Source organism: Notamacropus eugenii, chromosome 3 (assembly GCF_028372415.1).
Source record: "Notamacropus eugenii isolate mMacEug1 chromosome 3, mMacEug1.pri_v2, whole genome shotgun sequence".
NCBI classification, from domain to species: Eukaryota; Metazoa; Chordata; class Mammalia; order Diprotodontia; family Macropodidae; genus Notamacropus; species Notamacropus eugenii.
This window is the reverse complement of record NC_092874.1, coordinates 471,431,217-471,455,366: the sequence shown is the minus strand read 5'-3', so window position 1 is coordinate 471,455,366 and position 24,150 is coordinate 471,431,217. Positions and strand designations below refer to the sequence as shown.

The 24,150-nt window shown below is 42.5% G+C and overlaps 1 protein-coding gene across 6 annotated transcripts in view; it reads right to left on the bottom strand.

The window, feature by feature from the left end:
• PDE1C (phosphodiesterase 1C) overlaps positions 1–24,150 on the bottom strand; it is a 573,123-nt gene that overhangs the window by 71,671 nt on the left and 477,302 nt on the right. For all 6 annotated transcript variants that reach the window (XM_072598889.1, XM_072598887.1, XM_072598888.1 and 3 more), the window contains 8 exons: positions 22,548–22,730; positions 21,045–21,111; positions 19,481–19,597; positions 16,659–16,799; positions 15,646–15,746; positions 9,870–9,998; positions 6,593–6,694; positions 5,901–6,021 (listed from right to left, as the gene is read on the bottom strand). In XM_072598889.1, coding sequence (XP_072454990.1) covers positions 5,901–6,021; positions 6,593–6,694; positions 9,870–9,998; positions 15,646–15,746; positions 16,659–16,799; positions 19,481–19,597; positions 21,045–21,111; positions 22,548–22,730 — 961 coding nt within the window. The remainder of the gene's footprint in view (positions 1–5,900; positions 6,022–6,592; positions 6,695–9,869; positions 9,999–15,645; positions 15,747–16,658; positions 16,800–19,480; positions 19,598–21,044; positions 21,112–22,547; positions 22,731–24,150) is intronic.

Here is a 24,150-nt window from a genome sequence, read left to right as displayed (position 1 = left end):
GAGAGGGAGGGAGAGAGGGAGGGAGAGAGAGAGAGAGGGAGAGGGAGAGAGGGGGAGAGAGAGGGAGAGGGAGGAGAGGGAGAGAAAGAGAGAGGGAGAGAGGGGGAGAGAGAGGGAGAGAGAGGGAGAGAGGGAGAGAAAGAGAGAGGGAGGGAGAGGGAGGGAGGGAGAGGGAGAGGGAGAGAGAGTCACAACAATGAGTGAGTTCATTCAAGCCTGTCATGAACACAAATGCTTAGTGAGTTAGAGGACCGGGCCAAAAGCTGAGAGCAGCTCAAAGCACAGCCCCGTGTAGGTGAGTCCGGGTGTGGATCACCTGCACTTGAAGGGATGTTCGAACCCAAATCTAAAGAATTTTGTGGGCAGGTCTTGGTGAGGAGCCACCGAGGGGCGAATGTTCCCAAAGTGAACATCAGTTTAATGAGTAGAAATAAGTGGAAGAGCAATGGCAGAGCCTGAGGGCTGTGTCAGGGTCTTCCCTCAGCCCGTGCAGCTCCCTGATGAACTAAGGAGTACATTAGGCCCAGATCCTCCCAAAGGAACAATGCCCCACTCTGGGGACAAAGAGGAAAGAGCCCTGGCAGATGTAATCTCTGTATGCCCCAGTAATCTCCAAGCCAGAAAGAGAAGACCCTGGAGGAGCTGGGGGGGTGGGAGTGGGGGAGAGGCAGGAAGCACCAGGGAACCCTGACCTTGTAAAGTAATTTACAGCCAGCAAGTGCGTGAGTGGTTCCAGAGTCACCAGAATCCAGGTCACTTTGCATGCCTGTATTACATCTCATTCATAAAGACCCTCTCATGTGATCATTTGCATAAACCAAATTCTGTAAAAGTCTGAAATAAGGCTAGCTATAATTAAAACCAAAAAGGACCTGAAAGAAATTAACAACAGTTAAATCAAGGAAAAAGTGGGATGAAAAAGAAAACCATCTTTTTTGTAATGGTGGGACTCTGTTTATGCTTTTGACATTTTATTTCGAATAGAGCCTTGCCAGGACTGTTTGTCTCTTTTTATGACTTTTAAAGGCTAGACCTTATTGGGCTCTTTTCCTCCAGTTGCACAATCTGAGAACAGAAGCTCTTGTCACACCCATTCATTCTCCTGTTCCCTATTTATTATCAGCCTCCTTCCACTTGGGATTGTCTGGAGAGTGTACCAGACGTCAATGAGTAATCATTAAAGCCAGAACCCATGACCTCCTCCCCAGACTAAATGTTCCTTACATCTTGTTCCATGGGAGAATAAAAAGCCCCAAAGTCAAAGCACCAATTTCAGCGTCACTTCCACTAAAATGCAGGAAAAGGGCTTGGTCCATCTGGAAGTTCAGCCCTAAGGGCACAATGGGGTGTAAGTGCACTTGAGGGTTGCAGGAACAGGAGCAAGAGGCTGAGTTTCCTTCAGTGTGCTGCTTACATTGTGTTTGTGTGTCGTGGGCACACAATGCTTCCTTCCTGTCTCCAGTCTCCAAGCACACTATGCTGATGGTTGCTTGGATGGTCCTGGTGGGGATGGGGGAGGGGCAGAAAAAGCCCCAGGTGTGGACGCTAAAGCCTTGGACTAGAAGCCTGCTGTATGCTTGGTTGAGTCATTCCCCTTCTCTGAAAAAAATGGAGATCTTGGATTAGATTTTCCCTAAACTCCCATCCAGTTGTGATATTCAGGGCCTATTTGAAATGGTTGTTTATTGGACTATGTCTGCGCTAGAACTGCAAGATAGGCAAATGAGTCACTGTTAAATGAACTGGGGCTGTGTAGACAGGGCACCTCAAGTCAAACCTTTTTCTTTTCTAATAGAGAGCTTTTTGTGGTTATTAGCCTACAGAATCTTCCGATCTCTATTCTGCCTGTAAACAGAGCTATTTTATTTTTATTTTCTATTAATCATGTGATAGTACAGAGTAAAGTATACTTGGCTACCCCAGGAGTTGGGAAATCCAAGAGCCAAATTCCACCACTGACATACTAGCTTGGTGACCCTAGGCAGATGGGTAATATGCCTCTGACTTACAGTCTTAATGAGTTGCCTAGGGCAATGCCAGTCAGTAAGTTGACCCACCAACTATGTGCCAGGCGCCGTGCTAAGTCCTGGGCATACAAAGAAAGCCCAAAGGAGCTCCTAATCTAAAGAAGGAGACAACATGCCAATAGCAATGCACAAACATACACACAAGGTAGATGGTGACTAATCGACAGAGAGAGGCACAGGAGGGACTGGGGAAGGCTTCCCATGGAAGGTTAGATTTTATCTGAACCTTGAAGGAAGTCTGGAAGAACAAGAGGAGGAGAGGAAGAGGGATAGAATAAGAGGGACAATAAGAGACAGCCAGCGGAAATGTCTGGAGATAGGAAACATTAGGCAAGGAACAGTAAGGAGGTTGGGGTCATCAGATGCCAAAGTATGTCGGGAGAGTGGGACAGTGTCAGAAGACTAGAAAGGGGTTTGTGGAGGAAAGCAGGAGATGAAGAGCTTTGAAAATCAAAGGATTTACATTTGATTCAGGAGGGAATAGGGAGACACTGAAGTTTATTGAGTAGAGGGGGACAGGGTGAGATGGTCCAGGTTGCATGGTCAGACAATGAAAATGACCTGCTCAAGGTCACACAGAGAGTGCCAGAGGCAGGATAGGACCCAAGTTTTCCCGACTCCCAGGATAACCCACCATCTATAGTATCTCATTCCCCCTTTGTGTTGATCAGCATCAAATAAAAATGTGGTGCTTATTTGCTTCACTACTATATGCTGCTTGCTTAGAGATATGTTTGCAATGTCCCCTGACTGTTCAAAGAAGTGCCTGACCCAGATGATAACCAGTCATTTCTGTGGCCTGGGCAAGTGACAGGGAAATCCCCTGAAGGTTACATGGGGGTGATACAGTAACACAGACCCCAGGAGGCCCTGAGATCACTGCTGGGAAGGGCCCCCTTGAGTTGGAGAACAGATAGAAAAGCCAACAGACTGGAAAGAAACTCCCATGATGTGCTGGGGAAGGTGGAGGAAGCAGGACATCTCAGGATCTTCTAGCTTTACTTCACCTTTTCGTTAACTACGTGTTGGGGTCAGTGAGCTTTAAATTTCAGCATCCCATTATCTCTTTTTTCTTTGTCACATGGGGGAGGAGGGACCAACAATGTATCCACCGAGGCAGCTTCGTCTTCTGAGGTATTCTTAAACTCTGGTCCTTAGAGTATCATGGACCCTTGGAAGCTGATATTTCACTCCAAAATCCCCCTGAGGCGATAGCTTGGAACTTGGAAAATGTAAGTATTAAAATGAGAGGATGTGAGACACTTTCCCAAACATAGAAAGGTTTTGGTTTTTTTTTTTTACAGGAGCTAAGCGCATTCTCTAATTTCAACGCAGAACCCAAGATTCAGAAATCACTTTTAGAAGGTTCCACAACCTCAATAACGTTTGGACTTTTATTTTTCCTTCTAATTTTAAATCTATAGCTGGGATGTGGAGTAATTTTATACCTATAGGACATTGTTTATTGTGGAAAGCGGAATCTCACTTAAAATGCTGTCCATAAAAATAGTATACTAAATAATGATTACTCAAAATGGAGGCAGCTTCCCCAACTGACATTAAATTCAATTAAAAAAATCAAGAGTTAGATGTGCTGCAGCTGTTTTTGAACTGTAGGGAGTCATGGCGTAGCCAAGAATAGTCCAGAAGAGTATGGCACCCGGCCGCTAGGAGCAGAGGGTTAGCAGTAAAAGAAACTTTAGAAGCCATCTGGTTTAACCCCCTCATTTAACAAATGAGCAACCTGAGACCTAGAGAGAAGAAATGATTTGATGAAGATCATAGGAAGTGGGAAAGCCTAGATTTGAACCCAAGCCCTCTGACTTTAAACGCAGCATCTTTTCTACACTACATCATGCTACCTTTACTCCTAGGTCAATGACCCTCAGGTTCTTCATCCACAAAATCCGAGTGGGGATTTGAACTCAGCTTCTCTGATGCCACCGTCCCACACTCAACAGGCAAAGTGACTGATGTCTAGAGATATTGAATAACTTGTCCAAGGACAAACGATAGGACTCATCCATAGGCCTTCTGACTCAGAATAGTCTGAGTCACTATCCTAAAAGTCAGATCCCCAAGTATGAGTGTCATGTTATCTTCATGTTTAGAATCCTTTGTAGTAGATGGTAAACAAGTGGCAAAGTCTGTGTTGTGCTCTGATTTGGAGGTTTTTGTTTGTGTTTTAATCCCTTACTATATGTATTATCTTGGACAAATCACCTAATGTCTCTGGGCCTCAGATTGCTCATCTGTAAAATGAGATGCTTAGCAATGGATAATTTTGATTACACTAAACTGAAAAGTTTTTGCACAAACAAACTCAATGCAACCAAGATTAGGAGGGAAGCAGAAAACTGGGAAAGAATTTTTGCAACTAGTGTCTGTGATAAAGGCCTCATTTCTAAAATATATACAGAACTGAGTCAAATGTACAAGAATACAAGTCATTCCCTAATTGATAAATGGTCAAAGGATATGAACAGGCACTTTTCAGAGGAAGAAATTAAAGCTATCTATAGTCATAGGAAAAAATGTCCTAAATCACTATTGATTAGAGAGATGCAAATCAAAACAACTCTGAGGTACCACATTACACCTATCCAACTGGCTAACATGACAAAACAGGAAGATGATAAAAAATGTTGGAGAAGATGTGGGAGAGTTGGAACACTTATTCATTGTAGGTGGAGCTGTGAGCTGATCCACCCATTCTGGGGAGTAATTTGGAACTATGCCCAAAGGGCTACAAAATGTGCATACCCTTTGACCCAGCAACACTACTTCTAGGACCGTATCCCCAAGAGATCATAAAAATGGGAAAAGGTCCCACATGTACAAAAACATTTATAGCAGCTCTCTTTGTGGTGGCCAAAGATTGGAAATGAAGGGGATGCCCATCAGTTGGGAAATGGCTGAATAAATTGTGGTATATGAATGTAATGGAACACTATTGTGCTATAAGAAATGATGAACAGGAAGACTTCAGAGAGGTCTGGAAAGACTTGTATGATCTGATGCTGAGTGAAAGGCGCAGAACCAGGAGAACTTTGTACACTGCAACAACCACAGTGTGTGAGGATTGTTTCTGGTAGACTTAGAACTTCATTTCAATGCAAGGACTTAAAAATTCCCAATAGTCTTTTAAGGTGAAATGCCTTCCACATCCAGAGAAAGAAGTATCGAATTCAATCACAGAATGTAGCAGAACATTTTCTTTTGTATTAAGTTTTGGTTTGTTATATGATTTCTCCTATTCGTTTTAATTCTTCTACACAGCATGACTGTAGTGAAAATGTATTTAATAAGAATGTATGTGTAGAACCTATATAAAATTGTATGCCTTCTCAGGCAGGGAAGGGGAGGGAGGGGGGAAGGAGGGAGAGGGAGAGAGAAAATATCTAAGTTATATGGTAGTGATTGTAGAACACTGAAAAGAAAGAAAGAAAAAAGAAAAAAATGAGATGCTTAGGCTAGATGACCTCTGAGGTCATCTTCAAGATCTAAATAATGATCCTAATTTTAAGAAATTAAAACAAAAATTGCTGCTAGGATGATATTTGTGCTAAAGGTAGTTGTGTTATGATGCTTTTGAAAATTAATTAAATGATTTTCTAAATATTCCAACAATCCAGGAATTGGACAAGTTGAGTTTCAGAAACTCCAAAAGAAGGGAGCATAAGAGGCTGTGAAATTCTCTCAAGAAATACTCTTGTTCTTTTCCCCAGCTCTAATCCACATGGAATGTCCTCAGCAGGTCATACATATGCAAAGTTGGACAACATCAGTTAAAGAAAGGAGAGCACTCTTGTTCTGCTGCATGGACCCCAACAAGGGAAGCCAATGGTGTGACCTTGTGATTGTCCCAGTTACCTGTCTAAAGAATTCTTCCAGCAGCGACATGGTCCAGCGATGATGGAGATCCCAGGCTTTGGCTGGGTGGCTGATGTCAGCTGTGTGCAGCATCAAAGATAAGGCTTTCGGCTTGTCAATTCTGCAAATCCACATGAAGAAACCACTTAATAACAAGATTTCTCCATCACTTTTAAGCACTTAAAAAAATATACACATGCCCACACCCTGCTTCGGTCAAGTCAAGAAAATGACCCCAACTCATGAATGAGATTCTCAATGCCCTGTTGGATCTAATATACGGTACACTCCTGAAAGATCAGCCTTCTAAGGGACCTGATTTTGCATCTTTTGTAGTCTGATTTAGTTATAATAAAAGGCAAAAGAAAATCAATAGTCATTAGTCTCCCAATACACAGTACTTCGGTCTTGTTGGATTGGGCAAACGCTTGAAATCCTGAGCTTCACCTTACACTGAATGTAAACTTCTCTTTTAAAGGAAACTCCTTCCTTATGTATACTTGCTGATAATCTGCCTTTTAAAAATGACCAATTCAGATCTGTCCCACCACAATGCTAATTTATCTAGACAGAACTGCCTTCCTGGATGTCCAAGGAAGCTCCTTCAAAGGGATCCAGGCTTTGAAAGTTCAATGTCAGGGCCAACTCCATTCTCCAGTTTATTTCCCACAGAAGCTAATGAAGTGACTCACGCCTCTGGTTGCTGCAATGCTGTCTTCATGGCCTTGATTTGTTGGAAATGACAGGACATATCTGTGGCCATCACCATCTCAATCACCAAGGTCCGGAATTCCCTGAAGTGGAGATGCCATAGAGAAAGAGGGAAGGAGAGGAAAAGGAGGAGGAGGAGGAAATAAGTAGTTTCTCCCAATTCTGAACAGTGCCATCTAATTCTTTCTGACATATCTAATTCTTCTGTAGCCATTCAAGCCATTCCTTGTAGAAGGACTCCATCATGATGAAGGGACAGATTATTAAGTAAGGATGCCACAGTCAGAGTGCAAGGAGGATTAGACAGAAAATAAATGGACAGAGGAAAAAACCCTACCCCAAAGAACCTGAGAAAAGTATAAAGAATATTCTTATCAACTAAATTCTATGCAAAAGAAATTATCTAGTCTATCTTTTGTCGTTGCTTCTATCTCATCTTTCGTTAAGAAATCTCCCTTGGCCATAGCTAAGAAAATTACCTGACTGTAATTCCATTTTCTAATTTTATACATATACATATGTACACATGTACATTTATATATATATATATATATATATATATACTTTATATGTACACATATATAACATTTTGAAATTTATACATAACCTCTATTGGGGGGGGAGAATGGAGATATTAAAGGATGTACTTTAATATTTAGGTCACACATCTATTTTGAGTTATTTTGATATATAGTATAAGGTGTTGGTCTAAACCTAATTTCTACCAGAAAGTCCTCCAGTTTTCCCAGAAATTCCCATGAGATAGAAATTTCTTCCGCCAAGTAATTTCTGTTCTCATTTTTACTGCACATTGATTGGATTATTAAATGAATGAAATCGATAAACACATCATTTATTAAAAATTTATTATGTACCAATCACCATATTAACTACTGGGGACACAAATGTCAGAGTAGCATACTCCTTGATCTTAATGAGCTTACATTCTACTTGGAACAGACAACATGCCAGGCAGCTCAAGCTTCAGAAAGGATGGAAGTGGTAGGTGTTCTGAAGAGTGCAGCCACCTCAGGGTGCTTTGGCATATTAGGTGGCAATACCTAGGGATGGATGAGTTTGGAGGGTGTGGTACCAAAGCAGATGGTTAGACCTGGTGGTCTTCCACCTTACCAAAGGACTGAAATTGATGACTCCATGTCCATTCGAGTGATATAAGTAGCTATGTCCACTTAGCAAGACAGGAAGATGATGGAAGTGTCCTATCACTGGCAAGAAAGAGGGAGGAAGTGGGACTGAGGGTTGGAGTACTGTAGGGAGTCAGATCCCTCCCACAGTAGTAGGTATGGTGGGAGGGTCAAGGTCTACCCAAGAGAGGAAAAGGAAGGAGGAGGATTGGCAGGAAGGTGGACAAGCAACCTTGTAGGGCTTGGTAAGTCTTCACACCAAGCATGCTAGTGCTCCTTGAACACATTATACACCTTCTTGTTATGCTGACTGACATAGTACTAAATCCATCAATCAATTTAGGCAGCATTATTATTTTTATTATATTGGCAAGGCCCAACCTTGCCCAAGTTGTCCTTTATTTCTTTAAAAGTGTTCTTTAATCAGATCTTTCCAAGTCTTGAGTAGGTATTTTGCAGTTATTTTGAATGGTGCTTCCTTTTTTATTGTTTCCTCCTGGATTTTTTTTCACTACATAGAAACACTATTGATTTGCAGTTTGTGTATTGTGACTTTGATGAAGCAATTAGTTGCATCATTTTGATAATTCTCTGAGATTTTCTAAGTAAATTACTATGTCATTGGGAATAGGGAGAGTTTTGTCCCTTATTTACCTATGTTTATCATTTCAATTTGCTTCTTTTCTTTTCCCGTCATGTCTAGCATTTTTGGAGAGATGTCAAGTAACTCCAGGGGAAGGAAATCATCTTGTCTCTACTCATCCATTTCTTGGGAAAGCTTCTAGTTCTGCTACACATTATCACTGTAAATAATCCGAGCTTTGTGTTTTAGAAATATATTTTCTGTAATATTTTCTTAAATGGCCAATCTATTCCAAAGCTATACTTAGCAGATTTTTGCCATAAATGAGTATCAAATTTTGTCAAAGGCTTTTTTTCTGAATTAAGTAATATAAATATGCATTTTAAAATTTTGCTGGTTTTAGTATTATTAATACGATTATTTTATCTCTAATGGTAGACAATCCTTGCAACTCTGGTATAAATGTATCTAGATCCCAGTGGGCGTATATACATATATATGTAATTTTTTAATTGATATTCAATATGAGAACAGTTTTTAGTCTTCCCCTATTTTTCCCTGGTTTAAGTATTAGGATTATATTGGTCTCAAAAAAGGAGTTGGGCATATTGTTTTCTTGTTCAATTTTTAAGAATAGTTTGTATCAAATAGATTTTATAGTCTTTAAAAATTTTAAAGAATTCCCCTATAAATCCGTCTGGAGTAGGTGTCTCTCTCTCCCTTGTTAATTCCTTTATATTTGAAATATATTTTTTGAAATCTCTATTTCCTATTCCATTCATTTGGCTCTGTGTATTTAGATAGACAGACAGATAGACAGATAATCCTCCCTTTTACATTCTCAGTTTTGTTGGCCAATACTTTTATACAGCTATTTCAGATAAATTGCTGTGTTTCTCCTCGTCTTTACTTGATTTCCCTCACTCATTTTAATCAGGCTGACTAAAGGCTTATTGATTTTGTTAGTCTTTTCAAAGAACTGGTTTTTCATTTTGTTTATTAATTCAATAAATTGGTTTGGTTCCCAATGGATGCACTTCTCTAATTTCCCAGTTGTCTTTACATTAAGTAGACAGTGTCAATGGGTGGCCTGAAACAAGTGAGCATAGCCCCTGAGCGGGACCCACAGAGGGGACATGGCTCAGGGTGAGTATTGGCTAGGGGCCAGTGGGGCTTACAAATATGTTGTGAGATAAAACTAAGAGCCAACCATAAGAAAGTCTTGGTACTCCTCACATGCTTGTATAAAACTATGAATATCTGACCCTCCATGGTCTGGCTCCAGTCCCCCTTTCCATCCTTATTTCTCCCCCGTTCTATATCCCAACAACACTGGGATGGTTGCTGTTGCCCACACTCAGCACGCCCATCTCCCACCCGCATGCCTGGAATGTACACACATACACACACACACACACACACACACACGAACCACACAATTAAACAGTGCATCTTTCCAAAAGCAGTAATCTTTTCTCTCTCATTATTCCTTCTCCCAAAAACAGCTCTTTGGGTTTCTTTGCTTCTCACCTCCAATCATCCTTCGAAAGGTTGGACAAAATATTCATTTCCTCATCTTCTTGCAGAAGTCGATAGGCTGCGCTGATGTGGTGATTCTCGAGTACGGACCGGTCATTGTACAGAATGGCCGGGTCTGAGCTGGAGACCAAAAAAAAAAAAATGTTCAGCTACAGGACTTGGAGAAGCAGTACAGCCTAATGGGTAGGGTACTGGATGTGGAGTCAGGAGGTCTGGGGTTCAAATTCTATCTCAGATACTTACTAGTTTGGTGACCCTGGGCAAGAGACTGAGCCTCTCTGTGCCTCAGTTTCCTCTGATGTAAAAGGAGGGAGCTGGATCTTATGACTTTGTTTCCTTTGACTTTAAATCTGTGACTATGATACTCCAGGACTCCAGATGTGAACTGATTCAGATTATCAGAGGGAATGTCGTTCTGGACATTCTAGTATCATCTAAGAGCTCATTTACCTCTTGAGGTTTCTGGGTCATAATGGGACCTGTGGTCCCCTAGCCACCCTGGACTCAGTGGCTTCTCAGGCCTCTTGCTCACTCTGTACTCCCATGATTCTCTTCAGGAAAGTTTTCCCACACTGGACTGAATATCTTATTTCTCCTTGCTTCATCATTACTTTCCCCAACGCACAGGCCCTTTCCCACCCAACTATCAATACAAGGGAGAAAAGAGAAAACTGGAAATTAAAGATCAGGAGACAAAACTGACACAGAAGTGATCAAGGCCTGTCAGTGTGGAGTTTGTGATGGCCATGTGATCTGGATAGAAAGAGGAAAAGAATATTGTGTTTGAGTCAGAGGCCCTGGGTTCAAATCCCAACATTGACAGCTCCTATCTGTGGTTCCAAAGGCAAGTAACTTGTGTATATCTCAGTTTCCTCATCTAAGAAAAATTAGGGTTGTGTACCAGATCTGCAGCTCTCAAAGTGGTCTAGGGACACTTTAAGGCCCCTGAGATCCTTTTAGATGGTCTGTGAGGTCAAAATAATTTTTATAATAATACTAATATGTTTTAACTTCTAATATGCTTATTAATATGGCAAATTAAATATATATATAACCCTATAAGGGCAGCCAGATGGTACCATGGATAGTGCACTGGGCTTACAATCAGGAAGATATCTTCACGAATTAAATTCAGCCTCAGAGACTTACTAGCTGTGTGACCCTGGGCAAGTTGTTTAATCCTGTTTGCCTCAGTTTCCTCATCTGGTCAAATGAGCTGGAAAAGTAAATGGCAAACCACTTCAGTATCTCTGCCAAGAAAACCTCAAATGGGATTATAGACATGACTGAACAACAAGTAACCACATAAACATAAGCTTTTGGAGGGGATCCTCACTTTTTAAGAGTACAAAGTGGTCCTGACACCAAAAAGTTTAAGAACCACTAGACTGGAAGACCTTGAAGGTCCTTCCTAACTATGAATTTGTGATGCCACACGTATGACAGGTTCTTACTTCTAAAGCTGAGAAGAACCTTGGGAGTCATCTCACCTAATCCCCACATTTTACAATTGAGGAAACTGAGACCCAGGGATGCCAAGACCACACAGCTTGTAATTAGCAAAGCTAAAATTTGTACTCATCTTCTTACTCTAAAGTTGACTATGTTTGCTTAAACAGTGCACTCCCAGAAACTTCTTAAAATCTTTACATAGATTTATGTAGACAAGCAGCTTGGCATGATGAATAAACAGCTGGGCTGATCATTCAGAATACCTGAATTCAAGATTTTCCCCTGCCGTTTACTAGTTATGTGACCATACATGAGGCAGTTATGACTATAAGTTGAAGATCAGTTGTTTCTCTGTATCAGTAAAAGGAATTTCCACACTAGGAGTCTTCTAAACAATTGAAATTGCAGGTCCAGACTCTTTAAACACTCTCCCCCAAATATGCTATCAAATTTTGATATTAACTCTGAAAGTGGAGGAGTCACATGGAATGCTAATGTGAGCTGGTTTGATCCTGTTAGATCAGGTCCCTTCCTAGGAGTCATGGGGGAGGGAACAGAAAGAACCATGGAGAACCACGAATCCATGAATGTAGCTCAAGAAGCCAAGGAAATTCTACCAACCCTGGCTTTATTTTTACCTGGTCGTCTTATGGTAGGTATAGTCAAGAGTGTCTGTACTGTTTTCATCCTAGAGTGGGTGGCAGAGTAGTTCAGGTCCTGCACCTGGAGTCATTTCATGTCTTGCCTTTGACATTTACTTAACTGTGTGACCTTGGGCACCTCTTGGGGCCTCAGTTTCCCTTTTTTGTAAAATTACAGCATTAGATTAAATGGACATGACAGCCTCTCCTAACTCTATGATCCATTTGTAGAATTGTCATTCAAAGAAAGTGACATTGTCAAGGTGCTATGACTTCTTATGGGAACTCCCTCTACCAAACCCTCTATAACTTAGTAAATAATTCTCAGGGACTTATCTACGTCTCAGAGAGGTTAAGTGATTAGCCCATGGTCACACAGCATCAGAGTTGAGATATACCTGGCACTACCTGTCTCAGTCACTCCAAATCAGTTTCTAGCATGGACAGAAACAGCCAGTGCTGTTTACTGGCAGCCTGGTACAGTGGATAAAGCATTGGGCCTGGAGTCAGGAAGATCTGAGTTCAAATCCAGCCTCAGATACTTCCATAAGCTGTGTAACATTGGGCAAATCAGTTAATGCTTGTTTGCCTCAGTTTTCTGAAATGAAAAATGAGGATAATAATAGCAACTACCCCTCTGGCTATTTTGAGGCTCAATGAGATGATATTTGTAAAGTGCTTAGCACAGTGTCCAGTCCATAGCTTGCGGGTGCTAGTTATTTTGGGAGCAACCCCATTCTCCGGAACGAAGCCAAGATTAGGCTTGCTTCCTCGTACTCTCTTCCCATGAGTCTGTCTTTCCTGGTGGTTTGGATGCTCTTGAGAAACCCTGTAGTCCTTTCAGAGGGAGGGGGTGGCTGTGTTTCCATTCTCTGAAATCCCAAACTGGACTAATACAATTAGAGATTATGAAACAATGGATAACTTTACTATCATTTACATTTGGTTTGCATCATTTTTTCAATAAATTTCTCTTTCCATCTAGACTTTATTCAGAGTAAAATTAAAAAGAATTTGAATTTCCCATATGTACACCAATGGAGGAGGAAGGTCGGAAATGTTAAGTAAAGGGATTACAAATTTTGCCAAAGAAAATCACCACTTCTGCTCTAATGGACTCTTTCTACAAACATCCTCAACCTGAACACATTTAGCACATCACTCTCCTACCTGGGCTGTGAATGGCATTTGAAATCACTTTATTTCTTTGTTGGGATTGGAAGCTCAATTCCGTGTGGACGGTCTCGGGCAGGTAAAAGTGGGACTTCTAAATCTTAGAGTCTTACGAGGCCCTCCATGAACTGCAGGGGTTCGAGAAGGTCAGACTGAGCTAGCTCGGCTAGCTCGGGTATTTCTGCCTCTCCCCGGGAGATACGTGATGGGTGGAGTCTCCCTGCCCTCGAGGTCGTCCCAGATCTGGGCACACTATTGTTATCTAACAGCACAGTATTTAGATGCAAACTATGCTGCTGGAGAGTTAAGTAGGATTGAGGAAGCCTAAAAGCTCTCTTAGCACGTGTGGAGCCAAAGAGGAGAGTAGGCTCCGCTTCTTTTCTCTTCTCTCTCCCCTCCCCCTCTCTCCCCGCTTGTACTTCTATTTCCAATCCCTTAAGATCTAGCCTCCTTAGGAAATCTCCCCCTCTTCCTCCTAAGGAAGAGCACCCCTGCATTTGTAACTAGACCCCTGTAATAAAGCTCAACCCCTGTTCGACTCTGGAACGTCCTTTCTCTCATATGTGCATCCGGCGTGGCCAGCCGAAGACCTCGGGAGGTGAGGTAGGAAAGACTCGGGTAGCCCAATACAGGCCTCTAGGTCTGGCATTTCTTCCTGAATCTTTCAGGGTTCACTAGTGTAGCTGGAGATTACAGCCTTAGCATTTGTATGGTCTTTGGGTGATTTCCTGCTAAGTGTTCTTGTCTCTAGGTCAATGTAGGGATATCGATGAATTCAAAGTAGAAAGCTAAAGAATTTTCTCAAGCACAGTGAAAACCCTTAGAAATCCATCCCTTTTTCTGGATTGGCAAAACTTAAGTTCACTCAAAGCTATGGACTAAATTCACTTTGGATTCTTTTATGGCTCCACAATTTGGGGCCATGGGCAGGGGCAGGATCCTTCAAGGCCATTATGGTTTGCCCTCAGGAAGCCCTGGGCTTGGCTCACAGGAGCCCTAAGTGGGCATTTGCTGCCACCAGACTCCTCCTAGTCCTGAGTTTCCCACTTAGCCTCTTCCTAGGAAGGTTTCCATTTCATCTTGTGTGTGTGTGTGTGTGTGTGTGTGTGTGTGTGTGTGTGTGTATTTCTTCTCCTCTTCAGTCACATTCTATCTGAAGCCAACACCCAATTCTCCTCTGTGTTTTTAATGGTACTTTTTGTGTTATTGCGAACTACAGAAGTTTCAAATGATAAGCATGATGAACAGTGCACCTTCAGACATCTTTGGGCAGCTAGACAGCAGAATGAATAAAGTACCAGACCTGGAGTCAGGAAGACTCCTCTTTGTGAATTCAAATCTGGTCTCAGACAGTTATTGACTATGGACCCTGACCAACTCATTTAACCCTGTTTGCCTCAGTTTCTTCTTCTGTAAAATGAGCCTGAGAGGGAAATGGCAAATCACTTCAGTATCTTTGCCAAGAAAAACCCAAATGGGGTCATGAAGAGTGAGACACGTCTGAAACAACCTAACAACAAGTGTCTTTAAAGTTCATAGTATTAGAGATTTAGCATAAGAAGGGACCTTAAATTCACTGAGTCCTCTCATTTATAGGAGAAACTGAGGAGATGAGAGGTTAAGTGGCCTGTCTAATAATTATTAATTACAATCATAATCATCCCTATACCATTGTAAGGTACGCAAAACTTTGCGTGTCATCTCATTTCATCTTCTGGACAACTGGGTCAGGCAGGGGCTATCGTCATTTCCATTTTACAGATGAGGAAACTGAAGCTGTAAGAGACTAAGTAATTTGCCCAGAGTCACTAAGTGTCTGAGGCAGCATTTGAATTCAGGTCCTCCTAAATCCAGGTCCAGCACTTTATCTCCTGCACCATCTAGACAGCTTAGGGTAACTTAAGTAACTGAGGCAGGATCTGAATTCAGGTCTTCCAGACTACTTATCTTACATATACATATTTACATATCATACACATTTCAAAACTATTTCAGTATAATTGGTTTCCTTTATAAACCTATATATATATTCTATTTTACTAATTTAAAAACATTCTGAGAAAGGGTCCATAGGCTTCCCCAGACTGACAGAGGAGTCCAGAACATAGACAATTGTTTAAAATCTCTGATCTAGGCCCATTAAAACCTCATTCCTATCCCCAACACTCTCTTGCCCTCTACATACACCATAATCTCTCTCTCTTTCTTTCTTTCTCTCTCTCTCTCTCTCTCTCTCTCTCTCTCTCTCTCTCTCTCTCTCTCTCTCTCTCTCTCCCTCTCCCTCTCTCTCTCTCTCTCTCTCTCTCTGTCTCTCTGCCTCTCTATCTCTCTGCCTCTCTGTCTCTGTCTCTCTTTGTCTCTCTGTCTCTCTCTCTCTCTCTCCCCCTCCATGTCTCCCTCTCTTCCTACACTCTCCCTCCCCACACTCTCCCTCCCCACGCTCTCCCTCCCCACAGATAGGCATCTCAGCATCTCCCCCGTCTCCTGCCTCACTGCCTCACCGAGTCTGAATGTGGAAGTTGTTAGTGGTCCCGGTGTGCTCGTAATCATGGATGGCTGCTGAAAAGATGATGGCAAAGATCTCCAGCTCTGTTAGCCAGTTCTGAAAAGGAGGTTAGGAAGCAATCAGATCATGGGTCATTTCCTTGCTGGATCCTCTCAGGCCACTGCATATCCCTTCCCGTTCTGATGGCAGCCTCACAGCTATTCCCAAAGTAGGTCTCTAGAGCAGGTATTCAAAAGGTTAGAATCATAAACTAAAAGAACTTTGTGCTGTAGTGACTCTAGTAGTCACCTGGAGGAACCTTTCCATTTTACAAATGAGTAAACTGAGGGCCAGAGAAGGAATTTCCAAAATGGGATGATTGAGTTAAGCCTGGAAGGGGCCATATTTGTCTACATAGTCACAGTTGAGGCTGAGTTTTGGTTCATTCTCATTTTTCTACTCCTTTCTAGTACCTGACATGCAGCAAGTGATTAATAAATGAGCACTTGCTTGATTATTAATAGGAGTCCCCACACAGACAAACATAGATTCTTGTTGTATTGATACATGAAGCAGAACTGTGTGTTAGTCACTGGAGGAACACATACACATGCACACAGACATGCACAGGCACATACACACGAACACACACATTTTTCTTCTCAAGGCACTCCCATTCAGCAGCCCACAGTGAGGTTGTCACAGCCTTTACTGCATTCCCACAAAACCCCAAAAGAATTCTGGGCAGGGAATTTGAGGGACACGCATAAAGCAAGAAACCAAAGGACCCCCACACCTGTAGATGGAGCCCAGCCACCTGACTTCAAAGAGGAAGAAATTGAGCTGCAAGAGCTGTAGTGACACCCCAAGGTCACACAGGGCCTCAGGGGGAGCCCCACCCTCTGCTCCTTGCTCTGTGGCTTCTCCTTCTGCATGGGGCAGCCCATAGCAACCCTCCTGGTCACCCAGGGGCCGGTCAGATGATGATGTGGCCACCCAGAGAGCACAAGGCCTGCCCCGAGCACTCACCGCCACCCCGGTCTTGTAGAGGAGGTAGTGGACAGTCTGAGTGACATCAGCCGCGTGCATCAGGTTGTGGTAGGGGTTCTTGTGTTTGCTGTAGCCCACCTCCAGAGCTTCCACAAATGAGACAAGAGCAGAAATAGGAATCTGGAAGAAGAAGGTGGCAGTCATGGGCACAGATGACCAGTAGGACAAGGAGCCAACATGAATCCTTGGGAAAGACCCAACAGTAGAGGCAGGAAAAGGAGATCCGGGAAGCCTCTGAGCTCTAGCATCACTTCAGGGGCTCTGCCTTTGAAGGAAATGGCCAAGAATCCAACAACCTGATTCTGACTGAGTGGCTGAAGTGCTCTGTACTCGAGACACCACATGCCTGAGACTGCCAGGTGGACAATGAGCATTCAGAAGAGATCAGTGCTTAAACAGAGAGGAGACTCCCTCTGTTTGGCCGTGGAGGTCAGAACCATGGGCAATGGGCGGGGGTGGCCCAGAGCCCAATCAGTAACGTTGGTAGAATGCCACTCTGCATAGCTTGAGGGTTGTTTCTGTATCTTTTCTTTTCCTTTTGCACACGTCTGTTGCATTCAGAGATTACAATAATTCAACAACCAGTGCTTCCTGAGCCCTGGAATATTGGGGGAGTCAATAACTCATTGACTGAATTATTGAGCGAGGGGTTGGATCATTAATCCATCATGGGTGGCCACTTCTCGATAACTGAGTTCAAGGTCAATATCACTAACCACCAGCGATGCACCAAAGTGGAAGGAGCTGCCCCACTAGGACCTTGGTTCTGCTAGATGTCTTTATCTTGATCAGAGATGTTCAATACAGCCAAATGGGCTAAGTCAGAGAACCAGATTAAAATGCAATTGGGAAATATTAACAAAATAAGTAAAAACATAATAGAGCATAGATAATGTTAATAGGTGGTTTTCCAAATCCTTGTAAGGCCTGCAGAGATATATATGTATGGGTCACTAGCCCCCGTTTCTATTTGAATTTGATACCATGGATCTAAAGCATGGTGGACAGGTGAAGGCAGGGTTGTACAAAGTCTTCCTACTTGAATTTATGTTGATCTAAAGAAACCCCTGGGCTCCTTTCTGATTCTGTGACATTCTAGTCCCATCAGAACTGACCAAAGGAGACACTCTAAGACTCACAAGATGTTGGAGTTAGAAGATTCCTAGTCCAACTTTTCCATCCTGGTGACTCGGAACCTGAGGCCCAGTGAGAGAAAGTGAGGGAAGGCCAGGCTCAGAAATGGTTTTGTCATGGCCCACTGCCAGTGATGTCAGCAGGGCTCAGGTGAGGGGGGAAGGAGAAAGGAAAGGTTCAGGTAGCCAAGTGACCGAGACCCCTTCTCCTGAAATGTCTCATAGACTTTTTCCTTCAAATTTTTTCTTTAAAGTTGACTGTGATCCCTCCCATGAGAAAACCTAGCACTGCTTTTTCCAGTATAAACCTTTAATATGGAAAGGGCAATTTAGCCCTGAGTTACTTTGACCTCTTCCCTTCATCAACATTCATCTTGGGGAAAAGAGGGGGCAGGCTATGGACCTCACAGGACACAAGAAAAGGTATTTGTTTGGCCAGAGTCAAAGTGGGAAGGTGATTCTCTGGCCTGGTAAAGGATTGTGGAAAATTTTGTTGACATTTCCTAGGTGTTCTGAGGAAGATGCTTCTGTGACCTTTAAGGAGCACTGAACAGGGATTCCTTCTTGTGGCCCTGACCTCTGACACCAGGGATAACTTTTTTTTTTGGAGAGGGGAAGGCAAGGCAATTGGGGTTAAGTGACTTGCTCAAAGTCACACAGCTAGTAAGTGTCAAGTGTCTGTAACTGGATTTGAACTCAGGTCCTCTTGACTCCAGGGCTGGTACCCTATTCACTACACCACCTAAGCCCCTAAGTCCCAATGTTTTCTAGTCAGGCAAAGAGACACAGAGAAAGATAAACAGAGACAGAAAGACAGAAACAGAGGCAGAGACAGAGAGATATAAAGACAGACAGAAACAGAGACAGAGGTGAGGGGAAGAGGGAAGAGAAGGAAACTGAGAGGAGGAGAAGAAGAAGCAGAAGGAAAGAGGGAAAAGAGAAAGGAGGAAGAAAGATAGAAGATAGAAAGGAAAATGGAAAAGAGGATGAAGAGAGGGAGAAATGGGGAGAAAGAGAGAGACAAAGAGAGACAGAGACTGAGAGAGAGTGAAGAGAGAGAGAGAGAGGAGAGGAGAGGAGAGGAGAGAGAGAGAGAGAGAGAGAGAGAGAGAGAGAGAGAGAGAGATGTATGTTGGTAAAGAGGTGGTATAAATACTGGGTAAGTTCAGCCACCCTACCAAAGTCCAAAATAAAAACTTTTCTTTGGTTTCCCCCAACACATCACCTGGAATGATCGCTAATAGGCATCCCTGTGGTTTTGGGGCTCTGTGCTCTGTGGACTGGTTGTTAATGGCCCATTTCCCCATCAGCTATACATCTACCAAAGTCTGAACAAGATAGATTGCACTTCTGAAAAGGAATAACTACAGCTTTCCTAAGACCTAAGCCACCTTGCCTATTACCACTCTCCCAAGGCAAGTCAGGATGTTGGTGTAGATAAAAAGAATTAGCATAAAATGTGATTCACCATATGATATTGTTACTTCCAGAAGAATGAATTGGTACCTAACTAAGGGATGCGAATTTTTCAGGTCAGGTTATGATGAAGGGCTTTCCAATCAAAGTCCTGGGTATGGCCCTAAGGCCCCAAGGAGGACTTCTTTTCCACAAGCTTCGGAAGGATGGGGCAAAGGGAAGGAATGAGGAGCCCCCAGCACACTCACTCACCTTGAAGCGGCTGATCAGATCATAGCGGGTGAGTAATTCATAGAAAATAAATTTCAAGGCGTGATCTCCACTGGCATCATTCAGTGTGAAGACATCAAAGGACCACTTGTCCACATCCTGCAAAAGGGAAAAGGAGATGGAGAAAATGTTCTTTCCATCCTCAGATCCCTTTCTATCTTTCAGTGCCTGCTCCCTGCAGCCCCTGATACTTTCCCTGTAACTTTTGTCCCCCAGAAACGCTCACTCAGCATTCCACAGTGGATTTGTCAGCCCCCTTTGTTCTGATCACAGAACCTGCTCAAAGCCTCAAGGCCTGTGGGCTCCTGGGCTAAGAATCACCAATTCTTCGTAGCTTGGCCACTGAGCTGATAATCACTGGCATCTATCTCACAACAATTCTGCAAAAGACAGTGACTATCTTTATCCTCATGTTACAGATGGGAAAGCTGAGGACCAGAAAGAAGAGATTGAGAAAAAAAAGAAACAGAGGTAGGATTTGAACCCAAGACATCCTGGCTCTAAGACCAGGTCTCTACCCACTAATTTGCCTCCCTTGATATCCTACTGCCCAGGAAGAGACAATATCCCTCTGTGGCACTGCCATCATCACCACCACTGGCCCTACTACTATGTCCCATTAGATTCTATCTTCCCTAGCACAGGAGAAAGAACTTTAGCTCAGGAGTAAGAGGACCTGAGTTCAAACTCTGGCCTCTGTCACCAACATTGTGACCCTGGGCCTTGATTTCCTCATCTGTAAAAGGAGGGGGAGGGATTGGGCTAGATGGCCTCCAAGATTGTCTTCAAATCTAAATCCATGCTCCTAGGATCATATGGAAGTAGAAATCTGACTTATCATTCATCTTTGTAACCCCGGTGTCTTAAACAGAACAGGTGCTTGATTAATTAAAATAATAATAAATGTTTATTTAATTTAATAAATTATATATATATATATAATAAATAAATAATTTGATAAATTTAATAAATGGGCAGTCATTCAGCCACCCCTCATAGAGAGATGTCTGTATTTTAATTCTTTAGGACAGAGGCTCTTAGCCTTTTTTGGGTCACAGACCCTTTAGGCAAACAGTCTGCTGAAACCTGAGTCCCTTCTCCAAATAATATTTTGGATGCATAAAATAAAAGCACAAGGATTACAAGGAAAACCAATCATGTTAAAATATAATTATTAAAATACTTAAAAATAAATTTTTGGGACCCTGGGTTAAGGGCTCCTGGTCTTAAGGCATTTGGGGTCCAGATCTTTAATAAGAAATTCCAATGTAGAAACTCCCTCTTATGATCCCCAGTGCAGACTCAACTTAGAAGGTACAGGACTAGGCTACTATAGGTATCCTGATTGCCCACCTACCCACCACCCCCCAGAAAGGAAAGAGGATAAGAACTGAAAAACCACTGAGAGATTAAAGAAAGCATGAGGCTAGGCGATGAGACCCAGTGAAGGGATAGAAAGAAGAGAATTAGAAAACCATGGAAGACTTGGGAAAGGTAGTGCCAAAAAGGGCTCATATTAAACAGGGACACTCTATTGTGAAATTACCTTCAATGCTTCAATCACAGCTGGTGGGTAGCTTAATCCAACCATGTTTGATGTCCGTCTGTACATTCTAGCAAAGCGGGGAGACATTTTTTAAAAAAGCAATGTCACATCTCACAAAGAGGGCAAAACAGACGCAGGTTCTGAGGACTGTCTGAAGGATAACAAACTTGATGCATTGATGAGTTTCTGGAAATTACAGTCTCTGGAGTCCAGAGATCATTTCAATTTCTTTTACTATCATTGTCACATGCACCCAGCTGGCTCACATTTTAAAATCAGAGGAAATTAAAGCAGCCCCAAATACCTTCATCATGGTGCAGAAAAACAAAATCAATCTGCATGTTCTATGACGAGAATTAAAATGTTTTACAGTCTCCAGATGCCCAGGACCTCAAATCAACTTTTTAATGAGAAATTCAGTCAGGGTAAGGGGGATGGACTTCAAGATATCACACATGATCGGGGGAGACAAAGACTCCAGGACACCATGGTGGAAAATTAAACAGTGGGAGAAGCAGGGCCAGGCTGAACTGTGGAGGTACTCAACCAGAAGGTGGTTTCTAATGGGAAGAAAGTACTCTACCTGGTAGCTGTCTATTTCAACCAAAGATTCTTACTACATGCTAAGCCCATTCATTTCTATGATACTGAAGGATTATAAATCCTTTAAGTAGGACCTTTAATTTTTAGAGTAGGATAAAACTTTCTTTGTACCACCTTAGTTTTATGGCTCTGTCAGATACTAAATGTGACTGATAATGGACAGTGATGCTCTCTCACATTGTATGTCATTCCAAGTGGAAAACTCCAGTGGAAGAGCAATTTGGAAATTAATGTTCTCTAGAACTTTCAAAGAACAAAGTTAAAATCCACCCCCTCAGTGAGCTAAGGGTTCAATGAAGTGAGTGTGGTATTTCAAAATAGGGAGCACATGGTTCAGGAAGGAATCTGGGACATGGTAAGGCTTTGGCACTTATCATTGTAAAAGGCTCAGATTCAAAGAAGAAAACATCTTTTGAAAGATTTTGGTTCCTTATGCACATCAAACCTCACCTGGTACCATTTTGCTTGAATCAAAACTCATCATGGGCATTCCCATCTCGATCTCTTTCCCACTTTTCATATGCTCATCACTTATCCAAATTCTTTAAGACATAATGGGCTAAAAGACCTAATTTTTCTTTCTGTTAATGAGTTTTTCTCATCTTGGGCAAATGGAGAAGTTGGAATGGATACAAATGGGTAAGAATGAGCTGAACCCAGCAGCCATATGCAGTCCCTGAAACAGGATCCTCTTTCCTCTCAGGCTGTGAGCTTCCCTCTTCCTGCTTGAAAATTAAGACCCTGATACAGATTAAACTTTTCTTTCTAATTCAAATGACTCCAAGGGATGGGATATCATAGGTTCTATGGACAGGAGTCAATTAAAGATGGCCCATTTGCATGACTCCTGATTGAATGGAATCTTCTACCCTGAGTATTCTGCTTTGCTTCACCACTTACCTCTCCACAAAGATCCCAGCCTGCACAGCATGAACGATGCTTTTGAATCGAGGTTTCTCCTCACTCCGTCTCAGCATCATCCCCATCTGCCTGGTAAAGGTGGAGGCCAGCCAGTCCCGGACCTCAGAGGGCACGGCATCTGACTGGATGTCACTGAGCTCATCTTCTGTATCCAGGAGTCGCCTAGGACAGGGGAAAGGGAGCAAGAAATGAACTACAGATCTACATAGATCTAGAGATGGAAGTGTTCTCAGAGGTCACCCACACCAACCCACTCACTTTACAGATGATAAAACTGAGTTCAGAGAGGTCAGAATCTCATGGGATCATAGATCTAGATCAATTAGATTTATAATTAAATCTATATAGATTTAGATCATAGATCTAAATGAGCCTTCAAATGTCATCTAGACTAATGTGCTCCTTTTACTGATGAAGAAAGGGGGAGTGAGCTGTCATTTTACAGACAAGAAAACTAAGGCTCAGGGAGCTTAAGTAACTTGCCCCAAGTCACAAAGGAAGCAATTATAAGCATCAGGATTTGAACTCAGACCATCTGACTCCAGAGTCAGGGTTCTCTTCACTATACATATTTTGCATTTACTTACCTGGGTACATCTTTTATCTATATCACAGGTTCACTTCTTAGAGGTCTTTGAAGTGCTAACGATGTTCCAAGGCTAAAAGCTACAGAGGAGGCACCAAAGTACACTCCTTCAGAAGAGGGCATTTCCTCACCTGGGATTTCCCTATAGCAATGAGACCAAAGGCCCAGGGCCTGTCCTATATCCTTTCATAGGATCAGAGGTTAAGAACTGGGAGGAACCTCAGTATCCACTGAGTCCAAAGCTCATCCCACTCCAATTTGGCAGTTGAGGAAACTGAGGCCAGAGAGTTTTGGTGTCTCAGACAGAATTGAAGCAAAGGCTCCCAACCAAGGCTAATGCCCTATTCACTCCACCATGCTGCCTAATACGAGGCTCACGGCAGGCAGTTAATAAATGCTTATTGAACTAAATCGAATTGGACTCAATCATGGCATTGAGCTCCTTTCAGTTGGAGTCACCTATGAACCACACAAGCTTTAAGTAAAAGCAAAATTCATTCAGCTTTGCATCTAGTAGTTATATAAACCTCTCCAAGCCAGATTAATTGGGGAGGGACAGCAAAATTAGGCAAAAGTCTGAACCAGCACATTTGAAAAGAAATGCAATTTTATTCCTCTAAATTACATACATTTGTCAGAACGGCTTTAGTGCCCACATTAGAATGATTTGCTTTTAGTACAGAAATGCAAAGCATGAGGCTGGAAAAGGCCAGCCTCTGCTTACACTGGAATTACACCATTTCTAAGGAAATAGAGACTTCCAGAGGGCGGAAAGCTGCTCCTTCCCCACAGTGGGCAAGCACATCCCCCAGGCAGTCTTGTTTCCATGCCCAAGGTTCTCAGCATCTACTTTGCTCAGAGATAGTGTAAAAGGAAGGTTTTACACCTGTCTGAATGAGCAGCATTTCCAAGCTAAAAAATGAAGTCTATTAGAAGTGAACTTGCTTCCCAGGGCCATCTGAAAGAAGCTGAATAACAATCACCAAACTTTATATG